Consider the following 27,767-nt stretch of genomic DNA (forward strand, 5'->3'; position numbering starts at 1 on the left):
TGCTGCGGCACCAGGGGAGGTCCGACCACAAATCATTTTTAAACGTAAAACTGCTATTCTGAGAACATTAGAAATATTTTGTTAACCTAATTTCAGATATAAAATATTTGTGAAGCAATAATAGCATCATTTCCTTGACAAGAGTCTATATATTCAACTGGCTTTCTCAGAATTAATCCAAAATGATTTTAAAAACAAGGAGTACAAATTTTCTTAAAATATTAAAGTCATTAAATAAAAAGTCCTACTTTCACTTGTAGCTTTATTTAAAAACTCCTTGTCAAGGTCAAGAAAAAGACAAAACCTGGAAGCTGGCCATATAACTGAGACATACAGCAAGAGAAGGGAAGGGAATGGGGGGGTCAAGGTAGGGAAGGGAAGAGCACAAGGGAATATGGTGATGGGTCCTGGCTGCTATGGTGCTGAAGACTATGGAGACTACACCTGAAGGGACAAACCAATTACAGTATAGAAATGAACAACAATGCAAGAAAATAAAAAAATTCAAAAAATAGGGCCTCCCAGGTGGCACAAGGGGTTTAGTACCACACTATGAAGCAATCTACAGCCTCTGCAGCTCCAGTTCGACCCCTGGCTGGCCAGGGAGCAGCCCACATGGCGCAGCAGACCTCTCCTGACTCACCCGCTGCTCCCCTCAGCAGTGTACTTCGTCAATCTGCCTCTCCTTTCCCCACTCTGTCTCTGGTGAGTCCTCTCACCCCACACACCTCTGGCCTGTACCCCAGCTCTTGTATGCATAAATCTTTAAAAAAAAAAATTAAAAAAATAAAAATCTCCTTGATTTCATTAATGTTTTATTTCTAAAATGTATTTTTAAAAACTGTAATAATCAGGTTATTTTCCTTTTTAAATTTAATTAATTTCATTATTAATTTATTTATTTAATCATTGTTCCTTTTTGTACAGTTTAATTTCTCCCCTCAGATGTAATCCCCATAAAATTCCCACCACCAAATCACCCATTAACTGTCACCATAGTCTCTTGAGCTTTTACCACCCCTATTTTGACCCCTCTCACTCCTCCTACACTACTACATGTCTCAGATTTATAGTTTGCCTGCTAGTTCCCCCCTGCTCCCAACTCCTTATTTGGTTTCCCTGTATTTGTCCTTTAACTGAAATAATAATAAGATTATATTCAAAATAAATTTAAATAATAAACTATGCCACCTTGAAGCCCTATGTTTGCCAATGATAAACACTAGTGCTAATTTGCTTGTAGCACATAGGTGTTGTGAGGCTTAAATGAGACAAAACATGAAAGAAAATACAAAAGGAAAAACCTTAGTTTTAAAAGTAGATTGTCCATTCAGAAGTCTAACCACACCATAGTTATCATCTACGACCATCAGTACTAGCAAAATAAAGTATTTGTTCAAAAAGCAGTGTGATATTGAAGTTCAAACCTCAAGTTCCCCTAGAGCTCAATTTACAGCAAGATAATGAGACAGTTAAAGGAGGGGAAAAATGACTCTCAGGAGTAAAGTCATATTATAATGATCACAGATTTAACAGAATGAATTTATTACTAAATAGGAGAAACTCCAGACATATATTAAAAATGAATTTTGAACAGGAATGAAATAGGAAGAGCAAGTTGACACCAACAGATGTTTTCAAAAATGCCATTTCATGAAAAATACTCTACTCCCACCCTCATTTCTATAGAAGCTATCACAACAAATTCTGTTGATGGGTAATTCTGCCAATCTTCCAATTTCCTGACCAATTTTTTTCCTATTTTTAAGGAAATGGGTAAGCATTGCAAATTCTGATTTCTTGGTGTGAGAATGGATAAATAAATGTAGCTATCGGGATTACCATTAAGTAGTTAACATTTATTTTTACATCTTTCAAGTAATCCAGGTATCAGCTGATGCAAAATGACAATACATACTTTAAATAGTGCTAAATTGACAAATTTATTTATCTTTCCTATATTTAAAAGCATTTTTAACAAGACATGTTTTTCCAACTAGTTTACGTCACACGATATAATAGTAGTAAGCTAACATTATTAATTAAACTCTTTTGGAGTTAAGATATACAAACTCCAAAATAAAAACACACTAGAATAAACATACCAATATTCCATGTCTCCTATTAATTAATTATGCACATAGAAAAACAGAAATGAGTGTCGCTTAGTCTAATATTAATTCAAAAATTATATACTCATTCATCAATGGATCATTCATTCTTCAAAATATATTTTGATCGTGTTTAGGCTTAAGAGAAAAGATGAGCCCTGCGATTCACTCTTTAATCTTAGGGCATCAACTCCCTAAGAAATATTATACTGCTTTTAATTCTAAACTTTCCTTTAAAATCTCGTTTGAGAAAACTACTGAACATTGATAAAAGACAGAAGACAATGAAATGGAAAGACATTCCCTATCATGGATCAGCAGAATTAACATTATTAAAATGGCCATCCTACCCAAAGCAATTTAAATATTCAATGCAGCTCCAATAAAAATCTCAATGGCATTCTTCAAAGAAATAGAGCAAATATTGGTGAAATTCATATGGACTCACAAAAAATCTCAAATTGCCAAGCTCTCCTGACTAAAACAAGAAGTATGGAGGTATTACACTCCCACTCGTCAAACAAAGCCACAAAAACAGACACACAGACCAATGGAACCAATTTGAAAGCCCAGACTTACAGACACATGTATATGGTCAACTAATCTATGACAAAGGAGCAAAGAATACCCACTGGAACAAAGAGAGTTTCTTCAATAAACAGTACTGAGAAAACTGGACCACTACATGCAAAAGGATAGAACTAGACCGCTATCTCACACCATACATAAAAACCAACTCAAAATGGATTAAAAAACCAACTCAAAATGGATAAAAGACCCAAATATAAGACCTGAAACTATAAATATATAGAAGAAAACATAGGCAAAAAACTCCATGACATAGATCTCAGAAATACCTTTGAGGACTCATCCCCTTAAGCAAAGAAAATAAAGGGAAAGATAAACAGCTGAGACTACATCAGACTAAAAGGCTTCTACAGCAAAAGAGACAATAACCAAAATGAAGAGATACCCTAAAGACTGGGAGAAAATATCTGCACTCCATACAACTGATTAGGGACTTATATCAAAGATCTACAAAGAGCTTATACAACTCAATGAAAACAAAGTAAACAATCCAGTCAAAAAATGGACAGAAGAGCTAGAAAGACACTTTTCCAAAGAAGAAATGCAAATGGCCAATAGGCATATGAAAAAATGTTCAACATCGCTTATCATGAGGGAACTGAGTATCAAAACCACAAATGAGATACCATCTCACAACAGTAAAAAATGTTCATATTTAAAAAATTGCAAACAACAAATGCTGCTAAGGATATAGAGGAAAAGGAACCCTCTTACATTGTTGGTGGGAATGGAAACTGATCTAACCACTATGGAAAGCTGTGTGAAGGATCCTCAAATGACTAAAAATGGATCTACCCTATGAGCCAGCAATTCCACTTCTAGGAATCTATCCAAAGGACACAAAAACTTTAGTTTGAGAGGAAACCTGCACTCCTGTGTTTACTACAACACTATTTACAATAGCTAACATATGGAAACAACAACCTAAATGCCCCAAAACATAACCTGATCAAGAAGATGTGGTACATATACACAACGGAAGCCAACTCAGCAATCAAAAAAGCTAAACTCATGCCATTTGCAGCAACATGGATGGAAGTGGAAGAGATTATGTTCAGTGAAATAAATCAGAAGGAAAAAGAAAAATATTGGATCACAAAAAAAGAAAAATGACAAAATTTATAGGCAATTACAGATCTGAGGCTAAGAGCAGGGTAGGGGGAGGAAGAGGGATCAAAACAAGAGTGGGAAGAACACACAACCATGGTGATGGTTCATGGGTGACGTGGTGGTGAGATATTAATAGGGACTACACCTGAGGGAAGAAATCATACTGTACAAAAATGAACACTGTAAGAAAATTTAAAAATTTAATAAAAGGAAAATATATATATCTTTTTTGAAATTACCTCTAGGGCCTCCCTGGCGACACAGGAGTTAATGTCTCAGTGCTTTCGAGATATTGCCAGCCGCTGCGGTATGAGTTTGATCCCTGGCCAGAGAGCTACCCACATGGTGCAGCAGACCTCTCTGGTGTCCTCTGCTGTTCCCCTCAGTGTATTTCAGTAGATCCGCCCGTTCTGCTCCATACTCTGTCTCTAGTGAACCCTCTCACCCTGTGCACCTGTGGCCTACACCTCCGTATGCATATATAAATGAAAAAATAAGTCTTAGGGCCTCCCCTGGTGGCACAGCGGTTGAGCGCTGCACTGCGAGGCTGCCCGCAGCCTCTGCAGCACTGGTTCGTTTCCCGGCCACTGGCAAAGGTCCCTCAAAAAAAAAAAAAAAAAAAAAAAAAAGTCTTAAAAAAGGAAATTAGTCCCCAAAATATAATTTTTAATAACTCCTCATGTAATGTAATGGGTTTAATGCAGCTAGCAGATACCAGTTTCACTTCTTGAATTATTTGGTCCAATTAGAAGCAGAAATCAGGCAAGTTTTGTTTAAGCATCTATGTTTGTTTTACCATGTCATTTATTTGGCCTTGGTGTCCAGAAAACTCTCTGACAATTTTCCTCGTTTCTATGTCCAGAACACAAATGGAGAAGTCATCCAAAGCAAGTCCCAGAATGCCACTAGTAAGAGAAATATACCAGTTTTATTAAACAAATTTTAATTAATTAAAATCTCATTTTGTTAATCCCTTGGGGAAATTAAATGAGATGCTATTCTTTATTAAAACACTGCGATTTTTCCCACCTGACATATTATGTACTTCACCTAAATTAAGAACTTTTACTAAAAACATCAATAAGAAAATCCATTCTCATTATAAAAGAAAAATTTTACCTGTCTCTATGGAGCAACATTATATTTGGAGATGAACTGAGGCTCATAGAATGGATTAAAATTTTGTTTTTAAAGTTCCAGAATTTGAGTAATCCTTCACTACCAGTTGTCACCATCAACTGGTTTAGTCCATCCACTGCAACACCTCTAACGGAACCTTTATGAGCTTTAAAAAACATTAAAAGAAAAAGAGAAATCAGAACTGGTAGTGTCTCACTGAACATTAACACTGAGTGATTCCTTCATTCAAAATATCTAAGTTATCACTATTTTATCCTCTACAATCTTGAGCTTAATCTGGATTTCAGGAATTAGGGAGAAGATTATAATATTGCTCAAGTGAAAACAAAATTCATCAGGTTTATATCACAAGTTAAAAAAAAAACATTAAAATGGTCTGCATAAAGCAAGAAGAAAACAAAAATTTTAATTCACAGAATGTCTACTTTCCCTTAATTTATCCAACATGGCTTTTATAATAGGTGCAATGGTAATACCTACTATGTAGGTTGATAACAGCCTAATCCACCACTTTAACAAAATGCTCAGAACTCAAGAATTTAATAAATGTCAACCACAGTATTATTTTTAAAAAATTAAGAAAAAAAGAAGTCAATACCTTGATCCATGCCAAAACTTCCTCGATGTATGCCAGACTGCATGTTGTATACATCTACAGCTCCTGATGAGAGACCAATTATAGCAAAGTTTCCACAAGAAGTTACATCCACTGCCTTAGGGGTAAAAAAAAAAAAATTGACTTAACATTTCTACCACTTAATGGTTCCCGAAATATTTTTATCTAAAAATTATTATCTTTTTAAAAATAAGTACATGGTAAATGAATGACTTCACTCATTTTCTTGATTAAAATGTAATTATGTTTGGGTATGTAAGAAAGCTCTGCTTCATTCTATCTCCAGTCTCTAAATCTGAAGAAACGATTATTGAAGGAAATAAAACATGACCAAAATTAATTCAGTTAAAATTTACAAGGTCAGAATTGTACACCAGTAGATCTTCAATATTAATCATTCAAAACAGTACTAAAGGTAAAGCATTCCATATAATTGTTTCTACAGTTGATAAAAAACTAAACATGAAATTGGCTATATACTTGGTCATGACCAAAGACATCCCTAAGAGACAATTCAAAACTGTTGAATTTATGCCTAAAGAAGTAACATCTAAGACTGAAAAGAAAACACTGGAACACAGCAGCATTAATTTAATAAACAACTATCTGAATTGAGATATACTCCCATAGCTTTCACATAAGTATATTTAACTTACATATATTTCTCTAGATAATGCCAGCCGTGGTATTAATAATATTAGCATTATTAAACACGGAAACAGCATTTCAGATAGCAAATTACGCACTAATCTTAAAATGCATTCTATCTTTCTAAATAGAGGACAAATATGATTTTACCTTTATTTTTAAAAACTAATAAATCTTTATGCTTTATTATAATGTATGCTCTCAGGAACCAAGGAAAATACTAGACTAACTTATGAGTAATACATGTCTCTAAAGGCCTTACTCAACTTTTCAGAACTTGTGTTTATTTTAATAGGAATCATTGTTGTTAGTGGGCTGGCTTTGTGCAGTATCTTTTTCTAATTTATTCTGATCTACTAATGAAAACAGTTCAAGTAAAAATGAGTACATTGTAAGGGTTATCTTTGAATAATAAATAAACAGTACTTTAGAGCATGCATTCCCTAAGTTACTTTTCTTTATTACTTACTGGTTATTGGCACTGTTCTAGGTAGCTGACTTTGCCAGACAAACGACTCAACACCAGTTAAATTCACCGTCTATACACAAAGTAATTGTTCTATGAGTGATCACTACAGGCTCTGAGTTAAAATAGAGGTTCTAGAATGGGTAGTTCAATGTTCAAATGCCATCTTTTCCCTTTATTAGTTTTACTGAGCTTACAATGTCTTATTAGTTTCAGATTTTTGTTCATACAAAGAGGTTAACAATAGATCATAACATAGAATTGTGGTGAGGAAAGCAATATTGTGTTAGGCAGAGAACCTATAAGTAAGTCAGCACACAAAAAATGTTAGTAATTCTCCTTACCGCTGTGGTTGTCATGTACCACAAATTTTTTTCTATAACAGTTACTCAAAACTGTGCAGGTAACCTTAAGAAACTTAAAATAGAATCACCATGGCTTAGGAAAACAGTACAAAATCTTAAGACTGAATTTTTTTTTTTTAAAGATTTATTTATTTTTATTTATACAAGCACTGGGTACAGTCAGAAGCACGGGAGGGTGAGAGAATTCCCAGAGCCAGAGCAGGGAGCAGAGCAGGCAGAAGGACTGAAGTACACTGCTGAGGGGAGCAGCGGGCGGCAGCAGAGGTCTGCACGCCATGTGGGACCCTCCTCCGGTGGCCGGGGAGCAGCCAGGGATCGAACCAGTGCCGCAGAGGCCGCAGGCAGCTTCGCAACCCAGCGCTCAACTGCTGCGCCACCGGGGAGGCCCAAGACTGAATTTTATACTATGGAGAACAGAGCACACATACTTACAAAGAAATCTGTATAAAACAAGTTCAAATTTGAAGTTATACTTTTATAATAAGCATTTTCAAAAGCTGACAACTATACAACTGCTCACAGAAATTAAAGATCTAAACAATGCAAAGACATGCAATGCTCGCAAATTAGAATATTAAGATTGCAACACTGCTCAAATTGATCTATGGAATCCATGAAATCAGTCCTTTTTAAAATCATGGCAAAACTGTACTGGCAAAACTGGCTAATCCTAAAATTCATATGGAAATACAAAAAATCAGAATAGCCAAAACAATCTCAGAAAAATAAATTTAGAGAATTCAAACTTCCTAGTTCCAAAACATACTATAAAACACCTTATACAAAGGTACCATAATCAAGACTGTATGGTATTAGTAATATGTTTTATAGACATATTTAGAATATAGAAAAAAACCCTCACATTCATGCCAAATAATTTTTGGCAAGGGCGTGAAGACCAAACGGTAAAGAATACTAATCTTTTGGAAAAACGATACTGAGACAAGTGGATGCATCTCTATGCAAGTGAATCCACTATGTCACATCACACACAAACATTACCTCAGAAAGGATTAAAGCCTCTAAATATAATGGGTAAAGCTATGAAACTCTTTTAAGAAATCACAGGAATAAATTTTCATGACCTTGAGTAAAGCAGTAATCTTTCAAAAATCAGAAGCAATTAAAAAAAGATTATTGGACTTCCTCATGATTAATAAATCATGCTGAAAATGATACACACGAAATTAAACAACAGCCCAAAGAATGGTAAAAATATTTGCAAATCACTCATCTAAGAAACAATCTGGGGGCCTCCCTGGTGCACAAGGGGTTAGTAGACAGGGCACAATGAAGCTCTCCACAGCCACTGCAGTTCAATCCCTGCCCAGGGAGCTACCCACATGGTGCAGCAGACCTCTCTTGTCTCACCCGCTGCTCCCCTTAGCAGTTCATTTCAGTACATCTGCCTGTTCTGCTCCCCACTCTGTCTCTGGTGAATCCTCTCACCTCCCCGCATCTCTGGCCTGCACCCCAGCTCTTGTATGCATAAATAAATGGGGAATATAACCAAAAAGAAAATGCATACATTGTGCAAAAATGAAAAATGATGTAAGAATTATATAAAATAAAATAATAATTAAAAAAAGAAAAAAAAGAAAATATCTGTTTCCATATCTACAAAGAGCAAACAGCTATAATATAAATAGAAATATAAAATTAAAAAGATAAATAATCCCACTAAACAATGGGCACATGCTCTTAATAGACATTTCTCCAAAGAAGATATACAAACAGCCAGTAATTTCATGAAAACATACTCAAATGTTAAGTCATTGGGGAAACACAAATCAAACCACAATGAGATATTACTTCATGTCCACTGGGACAGAAATAATCAAAAGAACAAACCATCACAAGAGTTGGCTAGGACCTATGGAAAATGCAACCCTTATACATTGCTAATGGGAAAGTAAAATAAAGTGCAATCTTTGGAAAACAGACTGGTAGTTCCTCAAAAATGTTAAATGTAGTTGCTTTATGACCTAACAATTCTACTTTTAGGTATAAACATGAAGAAATAAAAACGTGTATACACTGTCACAGCATTAGTCAAAAAGTAGTAGCAACACAAATATCTATCAAATAGTCAATGAATGGCTACACGAAATGTGGTATGTCCACAAAAGGAATGAAGTTCTGATACATACTATAACATGGATGAACTTTGAAAACATTCTAAGTGAAAGAAAAAGAAAACTGAAAGGAAGAAATCTTAAGATTGACATTCACTAAATACAGTAACATATACTCAACATAATTCAGGTTAGAAAGAAGACATGCTGGAATCATTTTCAAAGTATATTCTAAGTAGCCCTGTATTAATTAGAAAATCGAAATATGCAATATTTGCTTACATCTGATTAAGCAAAGTTTAACTTAATTCTTTGCAATTTGGGAGAGTTAACACTAAATTTCAATTTCAAAAGAAAACACAAAATTTCAAAATAATAAACTGTTCTTTCAAACATTACCATTATTAATACACTTGAGTATGACATGATGACCGCATGGCAATCTGAGAGCTGACAACGCCCTCACCACCAAGGTCACTTACCGTAGCAGTTATGTCATCTTTCTTTAGCTCTTTCGGCTTGAGAAAGTGAGCCCCTATTGTAGATCTTTGGTAATTCCAGGTTGAGCAGGACAGCTTACCCTGATGGCAAGCAATTATACCATCCCAGTCACTCTCCCGAGCTTCCTCTAAAACACAAAGAAAATCACAAATCATAATGTTTTATATATCCTCATTCTTTTATGTACTACTTAATAAGCCATTTAATACTTCATGATATCACTAGGCACTAGGGACACAGTGGTGAAACAGGTAATTCCTTATAGCAATAAGCTTTCAATATGATAAGAGATTATGATCAGAAGAATTTAAAATACAGTTTGACACTATATTATAAGAGCACGTAGGAGATCACTAAGAGATCTGGGGAAAGTAGTCAATGACTCCAAGAAAGAAGCAGTGAAACAAGTAGAAATTAACCAAGCACAGGATACACACACACCTTCAAGAGTAATTTAAAAAAATCAAGCACAGAAAGTAAGTGAAGCATTTTCTTGAAAGCAGGCAGGCAAGGGAACTGGGGCTATTACACATTACAAAGAGTCTTGAAATGTATCTTAAGGAGAGGAGATATCATCCCAAAGGTAATCAGAGGTCACTGAAAGAATTTTGAGCAGGTCAGTAACATAATTTTAGAAAGATCACTAATGCTCTTAAATAGAAAACAGATGGGAGGTTGGTCAAAATTAAAGTTAGAAACAACAACAAAAAAACCTCACCAGTCAGTATATTCTTATAACAACCATGAAAAGTAAACAATGCCTATTTTGTTCCTAAGATAGCTTGCACTCATCACTTGTCTACATTTTTTGAAAGATTACTCTATTGAATGAAGCACTGCTCAAATGACATACTATATTAAGTGTATTTTCATTAAATTAGAGCTCTATGTTCACTATTCTTACCTCTTTACATTTAGTGACTTTAATTATGCCAAGCTTATATAAAAGTTACAAAATGAAATATCAAATATTGTTTGTCAATAATTTTTATGAAACAAAGACTGAAGTTAATAGACACCAAGTTCTAACTCACTTTTAGTTTTCACAGAAGGTTAAAATGCATGTGGGGTTACCTGCAAATATTAATATTTCAAAAATATTTACAGAAAAGGAGAAAAGAGAGAAATATATAGTAAGAAATTAATGTAGTAAGAAATTAATGACAAAACAGAACTTCTCAAAACACAATATGAACTTACCAGCTACAAACTGAGTGATAGGTGGAAGTCTCACTGACATGGTATTCTGAAGTCCTTTACGTTTGACTCTCTTTTTATTTATTAATCCTGAGGAGGAAAAAAGGGAGTTTGGAAAAGCAGAACATAGCTATCAATCCTTAATGAAAAGTGAATATAAACTACATGAAATTCATCAGAAGTTTCAAGACATTACCTATTAAAGTCAGAATAGCAAAAAGAGATTGTACTGCCACTATTATTTAACTGCTTATGAAGTTTAGCATATACAATTAAATAACAAATGAAACATAATAAAATGAATATAAATATCAATTTTTTTGCAAATAATATGATCTTATAGTCACATCAATCCAAAGAAACAACCAAATAATTATTAGAATAGTTCACTAAGAGCCTCTCTGGTGGTCTAGGGGTTTAGTCTCAGCACTATCACCACTTCAGTCTGAGTTAGATCCCAGACCAGGGAGCTAACCCACATGGGGCAGTGGACCTCTCCTGTCTCGCCTACTTCTTCCCTAAGCAGTATATTTCAATAGATCCCCCTGTTCTGCTCCCCACTCTGTCTCTGGTGAATCCTCTTACCCTGCACCTCTAGCCTACAGTCCAGTTCTTCTACCAAAAAAAAAAAAAAAGTTCCTTGAACCAAATACAGAACCAATACAAAAACAAAACAAAAACAAAAACCCACCAAAACAGTGAGTTCTCTACAATGCAGCAATATTTGATCATTAGATTTTATAATCACATATATTTTAAAAATGTATCACTGAGCATCTTAAACATGTAGGACCAAGAAGGACAACTAAAACTTCACCCAAGAACATAAAAGACAATTTGAACAATTATGTATCATATCTCTAGCAGTGAATCTTGAAGATAGAAAATTTTTCCAATTTAAGTCCAAGAGGAATTATTTTGATACTGATTTTAAAATGATCCTGAAATTTATCTGGAAGCACATACATGCATGAATAGATTGTGCCATTAGCTTACAAAGATATTGAAAACATGTTTTTACTTAATGAGCAAAATATTTTCAGCAGCTTTTTTTTTCCGTCTTGCAAATGACCTACCATGTCCCAAGCTTTTGTTAAATTTTTCATGTAATGTGGAAAATGACTGAAGAGTTCCATCTTGACCTGTTGATATGTACAGAAAATTCTTAATCAAGCTTCATCAAACAATGGACCATTGAATCACATATCTTTCAAAACTAAGTTCTATAAAAATCGATGTTGCAGTTTGCGCACTTTAAAGAGAGCCAAACTGCAATTATATATACTTCACTGTACCATTCAACTTTGCACAGAATGCCATTTAATAAGAACAAAAGATAAAATGAGCTACCAATAATTTACAAAGTATTCAAATACATAAAAACCATCCTTTCAGAGGCCTAGTCTATCTGTGAGGATTAGCTCTAAGGACACTTCAATAAAGATATTATCATGAACAGTGCTCCTAAAGTATTCAAAAGAATCACTTTATTTTACCAATTTTCAAGTCACTCAAAAGGGATATTTGAATCTAAAAATGGGTAAATACCAAACCTAACAACTAGGAAGCATCCTGCTCTCAATACTGCTGTAATAGACTAATAGCACAAGCCAAACACTCACTTGCACTAAGAATTTGTTGTCCATTTTGTCCATAATATCTGATTCTGGTAAGAGGAGCACTATGTCCCATTCTGAATCTCAAAAGACGTCCTTCACCTGTGGGACCATCAAATATCCATATCTGTCAAGAAAAAAAAAAGGAGTATTCTTCCATAATGTGTTAAGTGATCTGCAAGAAGACAAGTTACCTACTAGGTATGTTTGCTGATGCCAGAATGTGAGCAGAGGAACAGATAAGCTAGCTATAACTTTTACTTCATTGCAGTCATGAAGCATACTGTACCTTTTGTTTCATCTATATCAATACCTCATCTCATATTCTTCTTTTTTTTTTATAGAGGCATGTTTAATTTATTTGTTTGTTTGTTTTGTTTATACATGCACTGGGTACAGTCAGAAGCGCAGGAGGGTGAGAGAATTCACCAGAGCCAGAGCAGGGAGCAGAGCAGGCAGAAGGACCAAAGTACACTGCTGAGGGGAGCAGCGGGCGGCAGGAGAGGTCTGAGCGCCATGTGGGACCCTCCTCCGGTGGCCGGGGAGCAGCCGGGGATCGAACCGGCGCCGCAGAGGCCACGGGCAGCTTTGCAACCCTGCGCTCAACCGCTGCGCCACCGGGGAGGCCCCTCATATTCTTCTTAACCTCTAGGTTCAAGGCTAATACATTAAAGCAGGCTTGTAATAATCCAAAAGGTAACTCAGCTAAGCCAGATAACAACAATAATCATTTTACCCTGAGAGCATTGTCAGCACCATTTGTAACAAGAAGTGGTTCTCTATGGAGAAATGTTAGCCCAGCAATTGCTGTAGAATGTGCATTTCTCATTTGATTAATTAATTTTTTGTCTTCTAGGTCCCAGAGTCCAATATGGCCACATGGGCTTGCAGCTGCCATTATTGGATGACCATCTGTTATTAAAACGAAACAAAACAAAACAAAAAAACATTAAGAAAAACATGTATCACTAAACTTAACATTCTCTCCACCCCTTTAATTCATAAAATTAGAAAGACCATGTACCAAAAACTTAACCATATTACTTAATGTTTATCAACAATAAGTTAAAAGTTACCTGTGCGAAATGATATGGAAGTAATAGGTCCCCAGTCTTGACGAAATTTCATTAATGTTTCATCAAACTTAATGTTGTGAATAAAAACCTGACCTGATATAAGGCCAACAGCAACAACATCTACAACTGGTGCCTGAAAATTAAATTATCCAACTTTTAATTTTTTAAATCAAGATAGTTATAATAATTCTAATGATACACATTGTTACTTGTTACCAGTAGACATAATGGAATATCCTCCTGAAGGTGACAAAAACAGTAAATATGGCTATTCTAACATACATTAAATTTTTTGGCATTTACCTATGGAAGTATTTAGGAATGATTTTTCCAAATTACTTCCAGGTTTTAAATGCAATAGTCACCACCACCTCCCTGCACCTAAAACAGCTGACTTGGCAAGAAAACAACAATAACAGAAAAAGAATCTGATCTGGAGGCAAGTGCAGCAGCCAGGTCCTTGAGATTTAAAAAAAAAAAAGAATCTGATATGTTATCACTATAGATCATTGAGTGGATGGAAACAGAAAAAGAGACAACTCTTAGAAAACATAAATGGTAACATAAGAGGTCAACTACAAAGGAAATAAAGAATTATTTATCTAAAGGAACTAAAAAATCCATAAAATATATTAAAAGTCAAGTTTGACAATTAGTCTCTTCCATTTATACAATGGCTTGATATAACAGCCCTATTAATTTTCTGTTTTAGTACAGAAGATCAAAATCCAATACCATTACAGAACAGAAACAAGGTAAACATTTTATTGAGTTGCCATCAAGCAACTTCTAAATCTGAGACTCAGTGTAGACTCAGTGTAGAAGCTGGTGATATTAATATTAATATGATTCCTTGCTTCTAAAGTACCTATTCACTTGATATCTTTGGATTCTTCTAGGTAGCAAAAACAGAGCAAGGTTAATGGTAGTGACAAAAGATAAAGGACTGCATATAAACTGAGTAAGTGCAAGCACTGATTTTAGAAAGAGTACAATAGCTATACATTCATTCATTTACACAAACATATTTTGCAGACTCATAAAAACACTATTTTCTTCAGATAATATTTATAAAGATAAACTAGTTTACATATTATTTAAACTTCAGGTTTAAAAGATGGCTGCGCCCCTGAAAATGAAAGATCCTACTATTAACCTTATTATTTCTTTGACTTAACTAACCTGTTGAAGAGCTGTCACTCCAACTTTCCATCCTGGAAATGTGTACAGGAGTTTACTACAAGAAGAAAAATAGTTGAAAGCTTTTCTTTGAGGAATACAAAATCAGATGCATATTCAAAAGTGAAACATTAACAGGTGATATTTATGTTCTTACTTTGGCAAAGTTCTTACTTTGCCTCACACTATTATAAGTACATAAAATGACTAATTTAGTACTCAGTCTTAGTAGGTATATATTATCAACATTTCCCAGATAAAAAACCAAGATTTTCTAAGGTCATATTATGCAAATACGGTGGTAATTAATAGAGCCCAGACAGACCAATTCTAGATCCCAAATTGCAACTAACTACTATTCTATGCTACTTTTTAAAGAAATTAGAGAACAAAGAAAAAAGATGAAACAGTGGCTTTGAGGAAAAAGTGGATTGACCTAGAGATGACTATGTTAAGTCAAGTAAGTCAAAGTAAAAGCCAGCAGATGGTTTCACTCATCTATGGAATATAAATAACAAAAAACAAACATAGCCAAAACACAGTAGGAATAAATCTTTTAACTCAGTGAAAGAATTTTCTAGTTACCAGAGGGAATAGATGGGAGGGAGGAAATGGAGACAGAGGGGGCATTGGGACAGGTGGTTTAGAGTAGATAAATGGAATATATACACATAAGATCAAAATTATAACCCCAAATTTAAAATTAAAAAAAGTAGAGGAAAAAAATAAGTAAAAAATCATTTTATAATGCAGACTACATTAGAATATAGACAGAACTTATTTTTCACTGCAATATTTCTAGAAACATAGCACAAAAAGAAATACATTGAAACTGGGCCTCCCCTGGTGGCATAGTAGTTGAGTGTGGGGCTGTGAAGCTGCCCACAGACTGTGCAGCGCCGGCTCGATACCCGGCTGCCTGCGAGGGTCCCACATGGTGCGACAGACCTCTCCTGCCAGACCCACTGCTCTCCTCAGCCTGTTCTGTTCCCCGCTCTGGCTCTGGTGAATTCTCTCACCCTCCCGCGCTCCTGAATGTACCCAGTGCTTGTATAAATAAATAAATCTTAAAAAATATATATATATTGAAACTGCAATACTACTCATATTACGTAACTTTTCTATGACAATGGTGATACTACTCTAAATTTTGGCATCAAGTCATGGAATGACAAATAGTAAGTTACTGGAGCAAAGAGAGCTATGTGAAATTTTTATGATAATATAGTAGTAAATCGTGTACTAAATTCTGTAAGGAGTCACAGATTAGTTCTGCAACATTTATGCAAGGTGTACAGCAATTCCACTCCTAGGTATTTACCCAAAGGACACAGAAACATTAATTCAAAAGGGCACCTGCACCTCTATGTTTATAGCAGCACTATTTACAATAGCTAAGCTTTGGAAATAACCCAAATGCCCAAAAATAGATGACTGGGTCAAGAAGATGATCCAGTGGTACATATACACCATGGAATATTACTCAGCATTCAAAAAAAATAAACACATGCAATTTGCAGCAACATGGATGGTGCTGGAAGGGATCATGCTCAGCGAAATAAGCCAGAAAGAAAAAGAAAAATACCGGATGGTCTCACTCATAGCAGGAATCTAGAAAACTTAAATAAGAGACCAGGAAAAAGAATAACTATAAGAAAGTTAAAATCAAAATCAACAAACAACTATGAACCAGAGACACTCTATGGGGGGTAGGGGGCAGGGAAAGGAGGGACTGGGGTCAAAATAAGGGGGTTGCAATTGTATGGGGAATATAAAAATAAAATTGAAATTAAAAAAAAAAACATACAATAAAGAAAATAAACATCATATAATGACACTATGGAGATAACCTTAGGGGCAGGGCAGTATCTCAGTGATTATCCTTGAGTTTGGCACAGAGTAGGTGATCAATGACATTTGCTAAATTGAATGGAAACACTGATTTAAAACTAAGAACTAGGGTAAATATTAAATCTCCAACAATCTTATTTTCCCTTTCAAACCTATAAGAACTTTGGAATATAGACTGCTCTGTAAAGAAGTCTAAACTGTTATTCCCCCCCCCCCCCATGAATGTTCAAATATAAAGTAGAGTTATTCAAAATCATTTATCTAGTCTTCTATCTAGGCCAATATTATGTTAGACGTTCATCATGTTTGTGGTTGATGATATAAACCTTTTACCCTAAAAATCATTTCTAACTGCTAACACTAAATTAACACTGATTTGCTTGCTTTCTTACTTTTTAATTTATCAAAAATCTAAAAAGCTGCCCACTGAGAATCTCAGTTATTTTCTGACTCTGTATTACTTTATTAGAGCTCTTCTATAGCTGTATGAATTCTTTATAGTACACTTTTCACAGAGCACTTATAAAGTTGCCTATGTGCAGGACCACATGCCAGCTTTCACATATATGATGCTATGAATACTTACTGAAAGCCTTCCAAGTAAACACAGAAAGACAAGAGACCTGAAAGATTTTAAGTATGCATTAAGGAATAGTAGGTGAGGATAAGTGAGGAGTCACCTAAGTCATTTTTGAAGTAAATTGCTTACTTGGACTTTACATTCCACAACTGCAGACTTCCTTGTTCACTGCCAAGAAGTATTTTATTCAAGTAGGTACTCGGATGCAAAATTGCAGAAATTTTAAATACTGACTTATCAAATGTCAACTGCAGGTATTCTTCTACAAGAATGAAAGTTATAAATAAAGCATTTTTTTAATAAAAAAGTTTAAAAAGTTTTTCATATACCCATATATGTAGAATTTAAAGTAAGTTTACTGTACAAAGACTTATATACTAACATAAATCAAAGATTTATATACTAACCTATAAGCATTCCTTGAAAATTTAAACAAATATGGATACTTGTAAATGTAATTTAAACTGTAGAAAATTTTCTAAAATTTCAAATATCAATACCGTAAAAATTTTACTCTGCCAAAATTGGCTTATAGAAAAGAAAAAAATAGGATTAAAAAAGTGCCACTACGGATTTGCCTTACTATTTTTATAATTTGATCAAGAGTCTGAGAGAATGTTGTTAAGTGAAAAACTTGTACTAAGTTCTTCCAGGGAGTGAAGGGCAAAATACCTAGAGAGCCTGCTGGAACATCAAAGATGTAAAAAGCCTGAAGCAAACCTTGATGAGACTAGTAACAGCGCATTTTAACAAAATAACCTTTAACAGGAAGGGAAAACAACTTTTAACTCTGTGGAGGGGCATGGCACAGCCAGTGATCACTTACTGTAAAATCAAAACCATTTTTAAAAATTAAACATATAAGGCCTCCCCTGGTGGTGTAGCACTTGAGCGCTGGGCTGCGAAGCTGCCCACAGCCTCTGCAGCACTGGCTCTATCCCTGGCCGCCAGCGAGGGATCCCACGTGACGCGTCAGACCTCTCCTGCCGTGCCCACTGCTCCACTCAGGAGTGTATTTTTTCATCAGTCTACCTGTTCTGTTCCCCACTCTTGCTCTGGTGAATTCTCTCACCCTCCTGTGCTTCTGACTGTACCCAGTGCTTGTATAAATAAATAAACAAATAAATAAATAAATAAATCTGAAAAATAAAAATTAAAAAAACCTATATGTAAGTTTTCAGCCATGATTAAAATAAATTTTCACTAAATTTGAGAATCAAAGACAGTACATTTCACTTAATCTTAAGTTTCACATATTATTTAGCGAACTGCTGCAGGCTCCCAGGGTATGTGCGTACCAGTTTAAGAAACATAAGAACAGGTGACAATTACAAATTTAAAATTTAAGAATTAGATTCTCTAACTATGATCTCCTGACATGGTGACTACTTTGGAATTCTGTTCTCTCTGCTTGACCCAAGAAAAAAATAGTGACTAATTTAACAAAAACATGAAATAACTCTCAGAGGATGAGGGGTAGAGGGAAAATCCCCAAGATTTTTATTAAAAATAAACATACTGCATTAAACACTACATTAATGAAGAGGTATAAGTTAAAGGTGTAAACTTTTATTCAGGAAAGTTGGGGCTATATAGGTTATCAATTCCTAATCTTTGAAGATAATACATAGTCCCATATACAATTTGACTTCAAAGTTATTTTAGACAATGCACTAGAATATGAAGTCATGGTTAACTTTCCCAAGGAGAATAAACCAACCAGCTCAGTGTTTCAAACTTAAAGAACACTGACTCATAGCCTTAGAAACAGGTGCCTATTTTTCCTTCAGATTATATGATCTTCAAAAATTACTAATATAACCTTCATAGAAAGTTGAAAACACAAATCAAGAATTAGGCAGGTGTGACATATACCAGTATTTTCTCCACAGAAAAAAAATAACATGTCACTAGAACTATAATGGAAAAACGCACTGGTTGAGATAAACACTACAGTTAACTCAACTAGCTGACTAAAACTGCTTATCCAGGGCCTCCCTGGTGGCGCAAGGGATTAAGCACCGCACTATGAAGCAGTGTGCAGCCTCTGCAGCACGAGTCCGATCCCCAGACTGGCCAGGGAGAAACCCACATGGTAAGGCAGACCTCTCCTGTCTCACCCGCTGCTCCCCTCAGCAGTGTATTTCAGTCAATCTGCCTGTTCTGTTCCCCACTCTGTCTCTGGTGGCTCCTCTCACCGACCGCAGCGCTGGCCTATACCCCAGTTCCTGTATGCATAAATCAATAAATCTCAAAAAATAAAAATAAAAAATAATAAAAATAAAACTGCTTATCCAATTTCTTCTAAAGAAGACTTTTTTTAATAATGTTAAAAATCATTTTCTAAAAAATTATTTACACTCATATATGGCACCTCTGATATAGAAATACTTTCACACAAATATTTAATTTTACCTACATACATAGGATCCCATATTAAAGCAATAAATTAGTTTAAGTCTTACCTTCTGAATATATGTGCCAAATAATAAGAACACTGTCAATATCAACAGAAATAACATGATCCCCAAAGGGCTGCAAAAGATGAATTTCTGCCTTATGACCCTTAAAAGTATGTACCACCTATAATGTCAAAGTTCAAAAAAAATTCAAATTATTCATTACATAATATCATTCATATAACTCCCCTCCCGTCCCCCCAAAAAGCTAATCCTAAAGATGCTCACATTAAGAAATAAAGGTCCAATTTCTGATTATCCAAGGATGGGTTAACAAACAGCAAGGAATCAGGCATTTTCAGCTGTTCTCCCAGCCAGTTCAATAATAAGGAAGTGAAAGCCTAGACTCAGAACAGAGAAAGGAGACCTCTGAAGCTCAGTCTCACTAGCTCAGGAAGGAGGCATGCAGACTGCTGGGTACCTCACCCAATTCAAGCAATGTAACCCCTGCATCTTGGAAAAGTTATGTTCAGAAGGCTGAACTCTACAGTCTCCACCACCAGTTGTTTTCCAGATGGGATGGGTAGGAGATATAGGCTTCTTGCCAATACTTTTTGTTTTGATCCTCACCCTTCAGTAACTACAGTTTCCCATGGTTTCATTTCTCACCAGGCTTTAGTAACACATTTCTACTACTTGCCCCTTTAGCACTATGGGTTTAACAGATAGTCTCTTACTGCTGATAGTCTCTTACTGCCTGATAGTCTCTTACTGCCTTCCCACCCATACTTTCTATATATAACCCTCCAAGAAACACAACAAACTGCAATATAGTGTGGAAAAATGAACATTTCCCCTAATGCTCTAAAAATTCACAAAGGCCCCATTAACACAAGTAAACTGCCTCCCTCTACCGTAGGTAGTGATGATGGAGTACTTTTGGAACACTTATCAACCCTAGTAAGTTTTCAGACATTCCCACTATCACTTTCCCTTTCCCTGGAGCACTAGAGCTAGTTTATCCCTCAAATTAGTTGTTCCAGGACAAACTTAGAAACCAACTGACAGATTAAGACAAGAAAAAAATTCTTCCTTAGCAGTGAAGAAAACAGAAAATCTAGCTTCTATATATAAATGGAACAAGTATTTGGTTCTAGAAAAGGAACCATGAGCTGAGTTCTTCAGAACAAAAATGCCAATCTACATAAAGCAGCGGTACGTTTGTTTAGGAATCTCCCATGAAAGCATTTTCAGAATACACATAACTAAATTCTATCCCAACCAAATATACAGAGCAGACAGCTCCAGATATGAGACCAGACCAGGCATGAAAAGTTTGAAAATGACTAATTAATCTGATGGTCATCTCTGGCAAAGAAAACTAATGTAGTTAATGTCATCCATTTTCTCTTCCTTTAGAAAACTAATATGCATTAAAAAAAAAAAAAAAAGAATATGTCTGGAGTGTCCCAGATTAAAGATGGCAACACTAAAGTTACCTCCACTATCATGACAATTAACTACAAAAAAAACAAAAAGGCAAAAAAATTAAAATAGTTCAATGATACAAACCTCTTTATTACGAGCAAATGCAGAGAAAATGTTTCCATAAGCAGCAAATACTAGCCTTCCATCAGCTGCCATACAGCATATATCCTGTGGAACAGAGTTACCTAGGAAGAAAGAAAGATAAAATAAAAAAAAAAAAAAAAGAACTTTCAAGATCCTAGAACAGACAGAAGTGTCAAATATACCTACAACATTTTTTATGGCTATAATTTAAATATAGAGAAAAGAAATATGAAAATCAGAGAATAAAATTTTGACTTCAGTTATTTCATTTTTTTAAATTTTTTTATTTTTCCAAAGTTATTTTAGACAATGCACTAGAATATGAAGTCATGTTAACTTTCCCAAGGAGAATAAATGTTTAGTATTTTCAGACATAAAAAACCATAATTTTAAAGAAATAAAAAGCTTTTTGAGGTGATTTGTAAAAATTCCACACTTGACACACAGAACTATAGCAGATGGTCACCCAATATTCATGTAAATATCTTCAGGAACCTAAAGTTCACCAATACCTCCAGGAAATTTTTTTTAGCAAATTAAAAACCCAGATCTCTGTCCAATTCTACCTTTTGGAGTATCACACCTTGCCCCCTAACTTCACAAAACAGTTTACACTCTGATTCTTAAAATTAACAAAAAGGTTTCCACTCTATCTTAAGGTAAATACACCTTTCAGCTCTAGCCATTTCTTATGATACAAATGTCTTGTTTCCTCTCTCACTAGCATTGCCACACTGGCCTTTTCTGTTTATTTCCTGATTTGGAGGCAGGAGAGTTAGAAGATAAATAACTTTTTATGTAGTTTTCATGCTACATATTCCATTTTGAGATTTCATTTCTAAAATATTATTTAGATTTATTACTCACTTTCATATTCTACTTAGGTTATAGTTTTTCTTTTAACTTCTAGTCTTTTAAAATAAATATTTATCAGATACGTACTGGGTTACCTATAATTCCCCTGTTTCTCTCCTACAAAGATCAAATTTAATAGTGAAATTAGAATCTCTCAGCCCTAGTAAACCTTTTACTCTATTTAACAGCCCCCCATACATATATGTTATATTACATACATACCTATACATTTTTTTTCCCCTTTCTTTGCAGGGAGAGGGGAATAATAGAACCAGAAAATCACTATTCAGTAATCATACTAATATCTAATTCAGAAAAGAATCATCACTAATGATAAAAACAGAGAGAAACTTTGAGAAGAATATCTACATAGTCTCAATATATGTTATTACAAGAAACTTATTAATTACAAAGGGTAAAACTTTCAAATGGAGTCTCCTGATAGTTTCACCCTAATCAAACGATCAGTTTTTACTGCCAGGATCAGAACTAAGCAATGTCATGTGTCTCCTGACATGATTCACTGAGAATTCAGCACCAATTCTTTGTTATTCCAGCCTTAATACATAATCTAAGTCTAATCATAAGAAAACAGAGAAAAACTGAAAGAATTTTAAAAAAGAACTAGTATCTACTCTTCAAAAATCAATGCTGTGAAATGCAAAGTCTAAATAATTATTCCAGACACTAGAGAACGAATAAGACAGGACAACTGAATGCAATATATGTTCCTTCCTGGATTTCTTTCTTTTCTTTTTTTGGGGGTATGTAAGTTTATTAGAAATGCATAGTAGATTCCTTACATGTTCCAGAAATCTTAAATTTATGTCAAACTTTTAAAAAATTAAACATACAAAGCATGCATAAATTCAGAGTAAAGTCTATACTCACTTACTGCAACCAGACTAAGTTTCTGAACCTGTTTAAAAAAAAAAAAGAAAATGATTAATTATATTGTCATTTAAAAAAATTGCAATAACATAACACTTGAAGATTGAGATATAACCTCATACATGAATTTGCTATGCTGTTGTTGCTAAATAAGACACTAATCCTAATTTCCATTACTAGGAAAGTTTGTATTTCCAACTATTTTATTAGGGGTGGTGATGGAAGAGATATTTTTCTATAACAGGTCATAGAGTGAATATTTTAGGCTTTGCAGGCTATGTGATCTTTCTTGCAACTACTCAATATCTAATTACGTGACAGCAGTCACAAAATACCTAAGCAAAATGGAGCGGCTGTATTCCACCAAATTTATTATATGGATATAGAAACTTGATTTTCATTCATCATGAAACAGTCTTCCCCATGAAATACTCTTCTCTTGATTTTTTCCCCAACCATTTTTATTTTTTTTAAAGATTGATTGATTGATTGATTGATTGATTGATTTATGCAAGCACTGGGTATAGTCAGAAGCGCAGGAGGGTGAAAGAATCCACCAGAGTGAGAGCGGGGAGCAGAGCAGGTAGAAGGACCGAAGTACACTGCTGAGGGGAGCAGCGGGCGGCAGGAGAGGTCTGCCGCACCATGTGGGACCCTCCTCCGCACCATGTGGGACCCTCCTCCGGTGGCCAGGGAGCAGCCAGGGATCGAACTGGCGCTGCAGAGGCTGCGGGCAGCTTCGCAACCCAGCACTCAACTACTGCGCCACCAGGGAGGCCCCCCAAACATTTTTAAAAATGTGAAAACCATCTATCTCAGAAGCACAGAGCTCAGCAAGTATAAGTGAAAATTCACCCATTAGAGATGCAAGAGTGCCAAAGACTGAAAAGGCCCTTGGAGATCAATTAAACATATTATTTCTTAAACAGAAGTAAACACATGTCTCTATACCATGCCAAAATTAATTTTATTGAATCCTACTACAAGGCAATTCTATTTGAAGGTTAAATTAGAATAAACACAAACATGCAGAGAAAAAAATTAAAATATCAAAACCATTTACAAGTCATAGGTTATTCAAAAACATGGTGAGGAAAACAGGGTTGCAGACCATAGTTTGCTGACTGCAATTTATGGTTACTGATCCAGCTATATGACCTTGAGAAAGTTACTAATCTCCTTGTGCCTTGAATTCCTCACCAGCAAATGATTAAAACAGCTATCTACTTTATAGGATTATTATCAGGATTCAATGAGTAAAATCTGTGTAAAATAGAATGGCATCAAATACATAACAAATGCTCAGTGTTAGCTGCACCACCACCTCCATCACCTAACCACTGCTTGTCTTCTTTGCCCTGAAGAAAAAGCTCCTCTCTACGAAGTTGACTAGGTATAACAATAATATTGCCATCGCCATGAGACAGAGCACTTGCAAATCAAACTAGAGACTTGAGTGCATTAATTAACATTTTTTACTCCCAAGTTATTTTCAATTTCAGCACTCACAGCCTAATACACTGGTTGGTTGAACAGTGTACAGAGCTCTTAAACAATAAGCATTTACATGCTGCTATGATTACAGTAAATTTTAGAATTAGAGAAGACCTTAAATGTCATCTTTATTAGGACTAAATTTCAATGCACGAATTAAAGGAACTTTGAAATTTAGTCCTAATAAAGATGACATTTAAGTTCTTCTCTAATTCTAAAATTTACTGTAATCATAGCAGCATATAAATGCTTATCGTCTGAGCTAAATTTCAATGCACAATTTTTTTTTTTTTAAGATTTATCCATTTATGCATACAAGAGCTGGGGTATAGGCCAGAGGATGTGGAAGGTGAGAGGCTCCACCAGAGACAGAGTGGGGAACAGAACAGGCAGATTGACTGAAATACACTGCTGAGGGGAGCATCGGGCGAGACAGGAGAGGTCTGCCTGGCCATGTGGGTTTCTTCCTGACAGGGCCGGGGATCAAACTTGTGCTGCAGAGGATGCTGATTGCCTCATAGCGCGATGCTTAACCCCTTGCACCACCCGGGAGGCCCTCAATGCACAAATTAAAGCAACTTTGGGTCTCCCCGGTGGCGCAGAGGGTTGAGCGCAGCCTCTGCAGAGTGGTTTGGCCAGGGAAATTCCCACATGGCGCGGCAGACCTCTCCTGTGTCTCAGCAATGTATTTCAGTAGCTCGGCTTGTTCTGCTCCCCACTCTGTCGCTGGTGAATCCTCTCACCCTCCTACGACTCTGCCCTGTACCCCAGCTATTGTATAAATAAATAAATAACAAATTAAAGCAATTTTTAATTTTTAAATGTATCCTCTAACAGGGTTTCTTAGGAAGTAGACCATGGGGAAAAAGTGTGTAATATACAGTGTAATGAAAGACAATATATCAAAAAAAAAACACTTCAAGACCTCTTTAAGAAAACTAGAAAAACTAAGGTATATTTTAAAAAGGAAATTTTTACCAGCAAAACCAAAAGTCAGGGAACAAAGTACCCTTAGGCAGAATGCTAACAATAAATAACCTTTCAAGATGAATCTTGTCATTCTAAGCCACCTTATTTCCACCACTAACCCAGGCTTTGGAAAAACCAATTGCTCTCCACTGTGAGCAGCACCATCACTTTCCTGTTCCCTAATTAAACCAGCTCCCAACAACCCACACTTCTTGCTAAAAACCCATTTGATTCTATAATCCTTCAAGGAGACCAACTCTACAGAACAGTTTCCAGGAAAAGTGCTTAATTAACACTGATTATAATCCTCATCAAACAGATACTCCTTTCTCAAGGCACACATTCATTTGGAGAAGATATATAAAAGAAGTAAATGGCAATAAGACTATTTCAGAAACTGATGGGATATTCAACGAGAATAACCATCACTAACAAAGTGAAAAGCCATTGGCAAGGAGTCATTTTCCTGCGATTTATTGTCTAGTTATATAAGGGTGCTAAGGAATGACACAAACCTTGCAAAGAAACTGCTGCAAAGCTCAAAGTGGCACCATGCGTGATAAACGCTCAATATTGCATGAAAATAGATGTTCAGGTAATATACAGGAAAATGATTTGTTACCAAGTGTGAACAGATCCCTAAATCGTAATTAATCTCACCCTCTCCAGGTCTCCCGCGTATTTTAGTCTGAATTTCTAACACTGTGTCGTGAACTGCGCAATAAAATTGCTTGGAAGTTTTGCCATTAAGAATATAAGGGCTGGGCCTCCCCTTGTGGCGCAGCGGTTGAGCGCTGGGTTGCGAGGCTGCAGCGCCGGTTCGTTCCCCGGGCACCGGCGATGGTCCCACAAAAAAAAATAAATGAAATAATAATAATAATAATAATAATACAAGGGCTGGGTCTAGTTCTAATCACGTGTATTTCAATATATATCTTCTAACAAATCGTTCTGCATTAGCACTGTGATGTTCTCTAGTACCTTCCCCCAGCAAGACTTTCTCCGACTCTCCTCAGTGAGCTGGAGGGCTAACTCAGCACATGGATGTGATGCGGTGGCGAAACCCAGCAGGAGCCCGTGAAGGAAGAGGGCTGTGGAGAAACCCGTTAGGTGGGGGAAGGCAGCGGGATTGCCCCAGGACACAGGGGTAGAACCGGGGCTGGGGTTCCCGGGAAGCAGCAAAGGAAGTCACTCACGTCATAGGTATGGAAGCTCTTGCCCACGCAGGTCGTCACATAGAATCGACGCTTCAGCGAACTGAAGCGCACCACGTGTGGAATGTCGTTGCTAAAAAGCCCCAAGGCCCGGAAGCCCGCGAACAGCGCGCTGGCGGTGCGGCCTCCGGCTTCCGAATCCATCGCAGTGCCAAGGGGCTTGCTCTGGGCTCGAGGGCTGGTAGAAACCGCGCATCCGACCCTCTGCCAGGTCTCGTGGCTCGATCTCCAGATGGGCCTGCAGACCTCCAAGCGCTTCCGGTGTCAGCTGCCAGTCGCGTCTGCGGGAAATGCCCTTGGTGCAACTGTAAAAGAATTCCCTCCAATGCTTGAAGGGGAGCCGCCACTTCAGTTCCGTAGCCCGCAGATTCCACCTCCTTACTGACACTCCCCACAAAGGTGGGACTGCAAGAAACTCGCGGTTTTCATGGAATCTGGAGTGTGGAGAATCAGATTGCATTTGTGATTATAAAAGCCTATAAAACCATGCGATTGTCGAGAAAATTTTAACACTGACTGGAGAGTTGATGATTTAAGAAAATGCTGTTTATTTTTTATGATTGTAGTATTGCAGTTGTATGTTAAAAGATCCTTATCTTTTAGAGATACGTTTCGACACATTTATTGACATATTAAATAATATACCCGGTGATTTGCTTTAAAACAGTTGGGGGTGAAATGTAGAGGTTAGATAACGAAAGTTTGATTATTGTTAAATATGGGGAATGGGTGAGTGCATTACATGATACTATCCTTAAGTTTCCAAATAAATTTGAAATTTTCCATAATCAAGGGAATACTTTTTATTGAGTTTGTGTACAGGAAGAAAATGGGATATTAAACAATTATTTTTTTTTACTCCTGTATTATGGAAATACAAGTGATTTTAATTACTGGGTGTAAGGTAAATGACTTAAACATCTGGCTATTTTTCGTTCCACTTGCTTCCACATGCTTCCACACAGTGGGCAGCCCATACCTTCAATTGTTATGTTTTCCACAATTCCGACATCTAGCAAAAAACAGATGGGCTTTGCATTTCCAAAAGTGTATCTGTTGTGTAGCTATGGGCAAGTAACAGGGTAAAGGGAACTAGCAACTAGGAGTTGCTGTTCTCCCTCTCTGTATTGGAGTCTGTCTTGCTCTCTCTGCCTGCCTGTGTGTATGGTCTCCTGTCTCAAAGGACTGCAAAATCTACTGAAGACTCCAAATCCTCTTTTCCGTCTGTGAGAACTGACAATGAACCTACCCAGC

General features: G+C 36.0%; 1 protein-coding gene across 1 annotated transcript in view; it reads right to left on the reverse strand.

Moving 5' to 3' along the window:
- WDR36 (WD repeat domain 36) overlaps positions 1-26,771 on the reverse strand; it is a 49,523-nt gene extending 22,752 nt beyond the window's left edge. The window contains exons 1-15 of the mRNA XM_037529335.2: positions 26,496-26,771; positions 22,837-22,864; positions 21,091-21,191; positions 19,585-19,702; positions 17,249-17,381; positions 14,692-14,746; positions 13,510-13,642; positions 13,170-13,345; positions 12,440-12,560; positions 11,894-11,959; positions 10,821-10,907; positions 9,602-9,747; positions 5,548-5,662; positions 4,929-5,094; positions 4,606-4,714 (exon numbers count right to left, since the gene is read on the reverse strand). Coding sequence (XP_037385232.2) covers positions 4,606-4,714; positions 4,929-5,094; positions 5,548-5,662; positions 9,602-9,747; positions 10,821-10,907; positions 11,894-11,959; positions 12,440-12,560; positions 13,170-13,345; positions 13,510-13,642; positions 14,692-14,746; positions 17,249-17,381; positions 19,585-19,702; positions 21,091-21,191; positions 22,837-22,864; positions 26,496-26,657 — 1,716 coding nt within the window. The 5' untranslated portion in view covers positions 26,658-26,771. The remainder of the gene's footprint in view (positions 1-4,605; positions 4,715-4,928; positions 5,095-5,547; positions 5,663-9,601; positions 9,748-10,820; positions 10,908-11,893; positions 11,960-12,439; positions 12,561-13,169; positions 13,346-13,509; positions 13,643-14,691; positions 14,747-17,248; positions 17,382-19,584; positions 19,703-21,090; positions 21,192-22,836; positions 22,865-26,495) is intronic.
- Positions 26,772-27,767: the final 996 nt, after the last annotated feature.

Source organism: Talpa occidentalis, unplaced genomic scaffold (assembly GCF_014898055.3).
Source record: "Talpa occidentalis isolate TD23 unplaced genomic scaffold, MPIMG_talOcc4v2.1 talOcc4.6, whole genome shotgun sequence".
Lineage (NCBI taxonomy): Eukaryota > Metazoa > Chordata > Mammalia > Eulipotyphla > Talpidae > Talpa > Talpa occidentalis.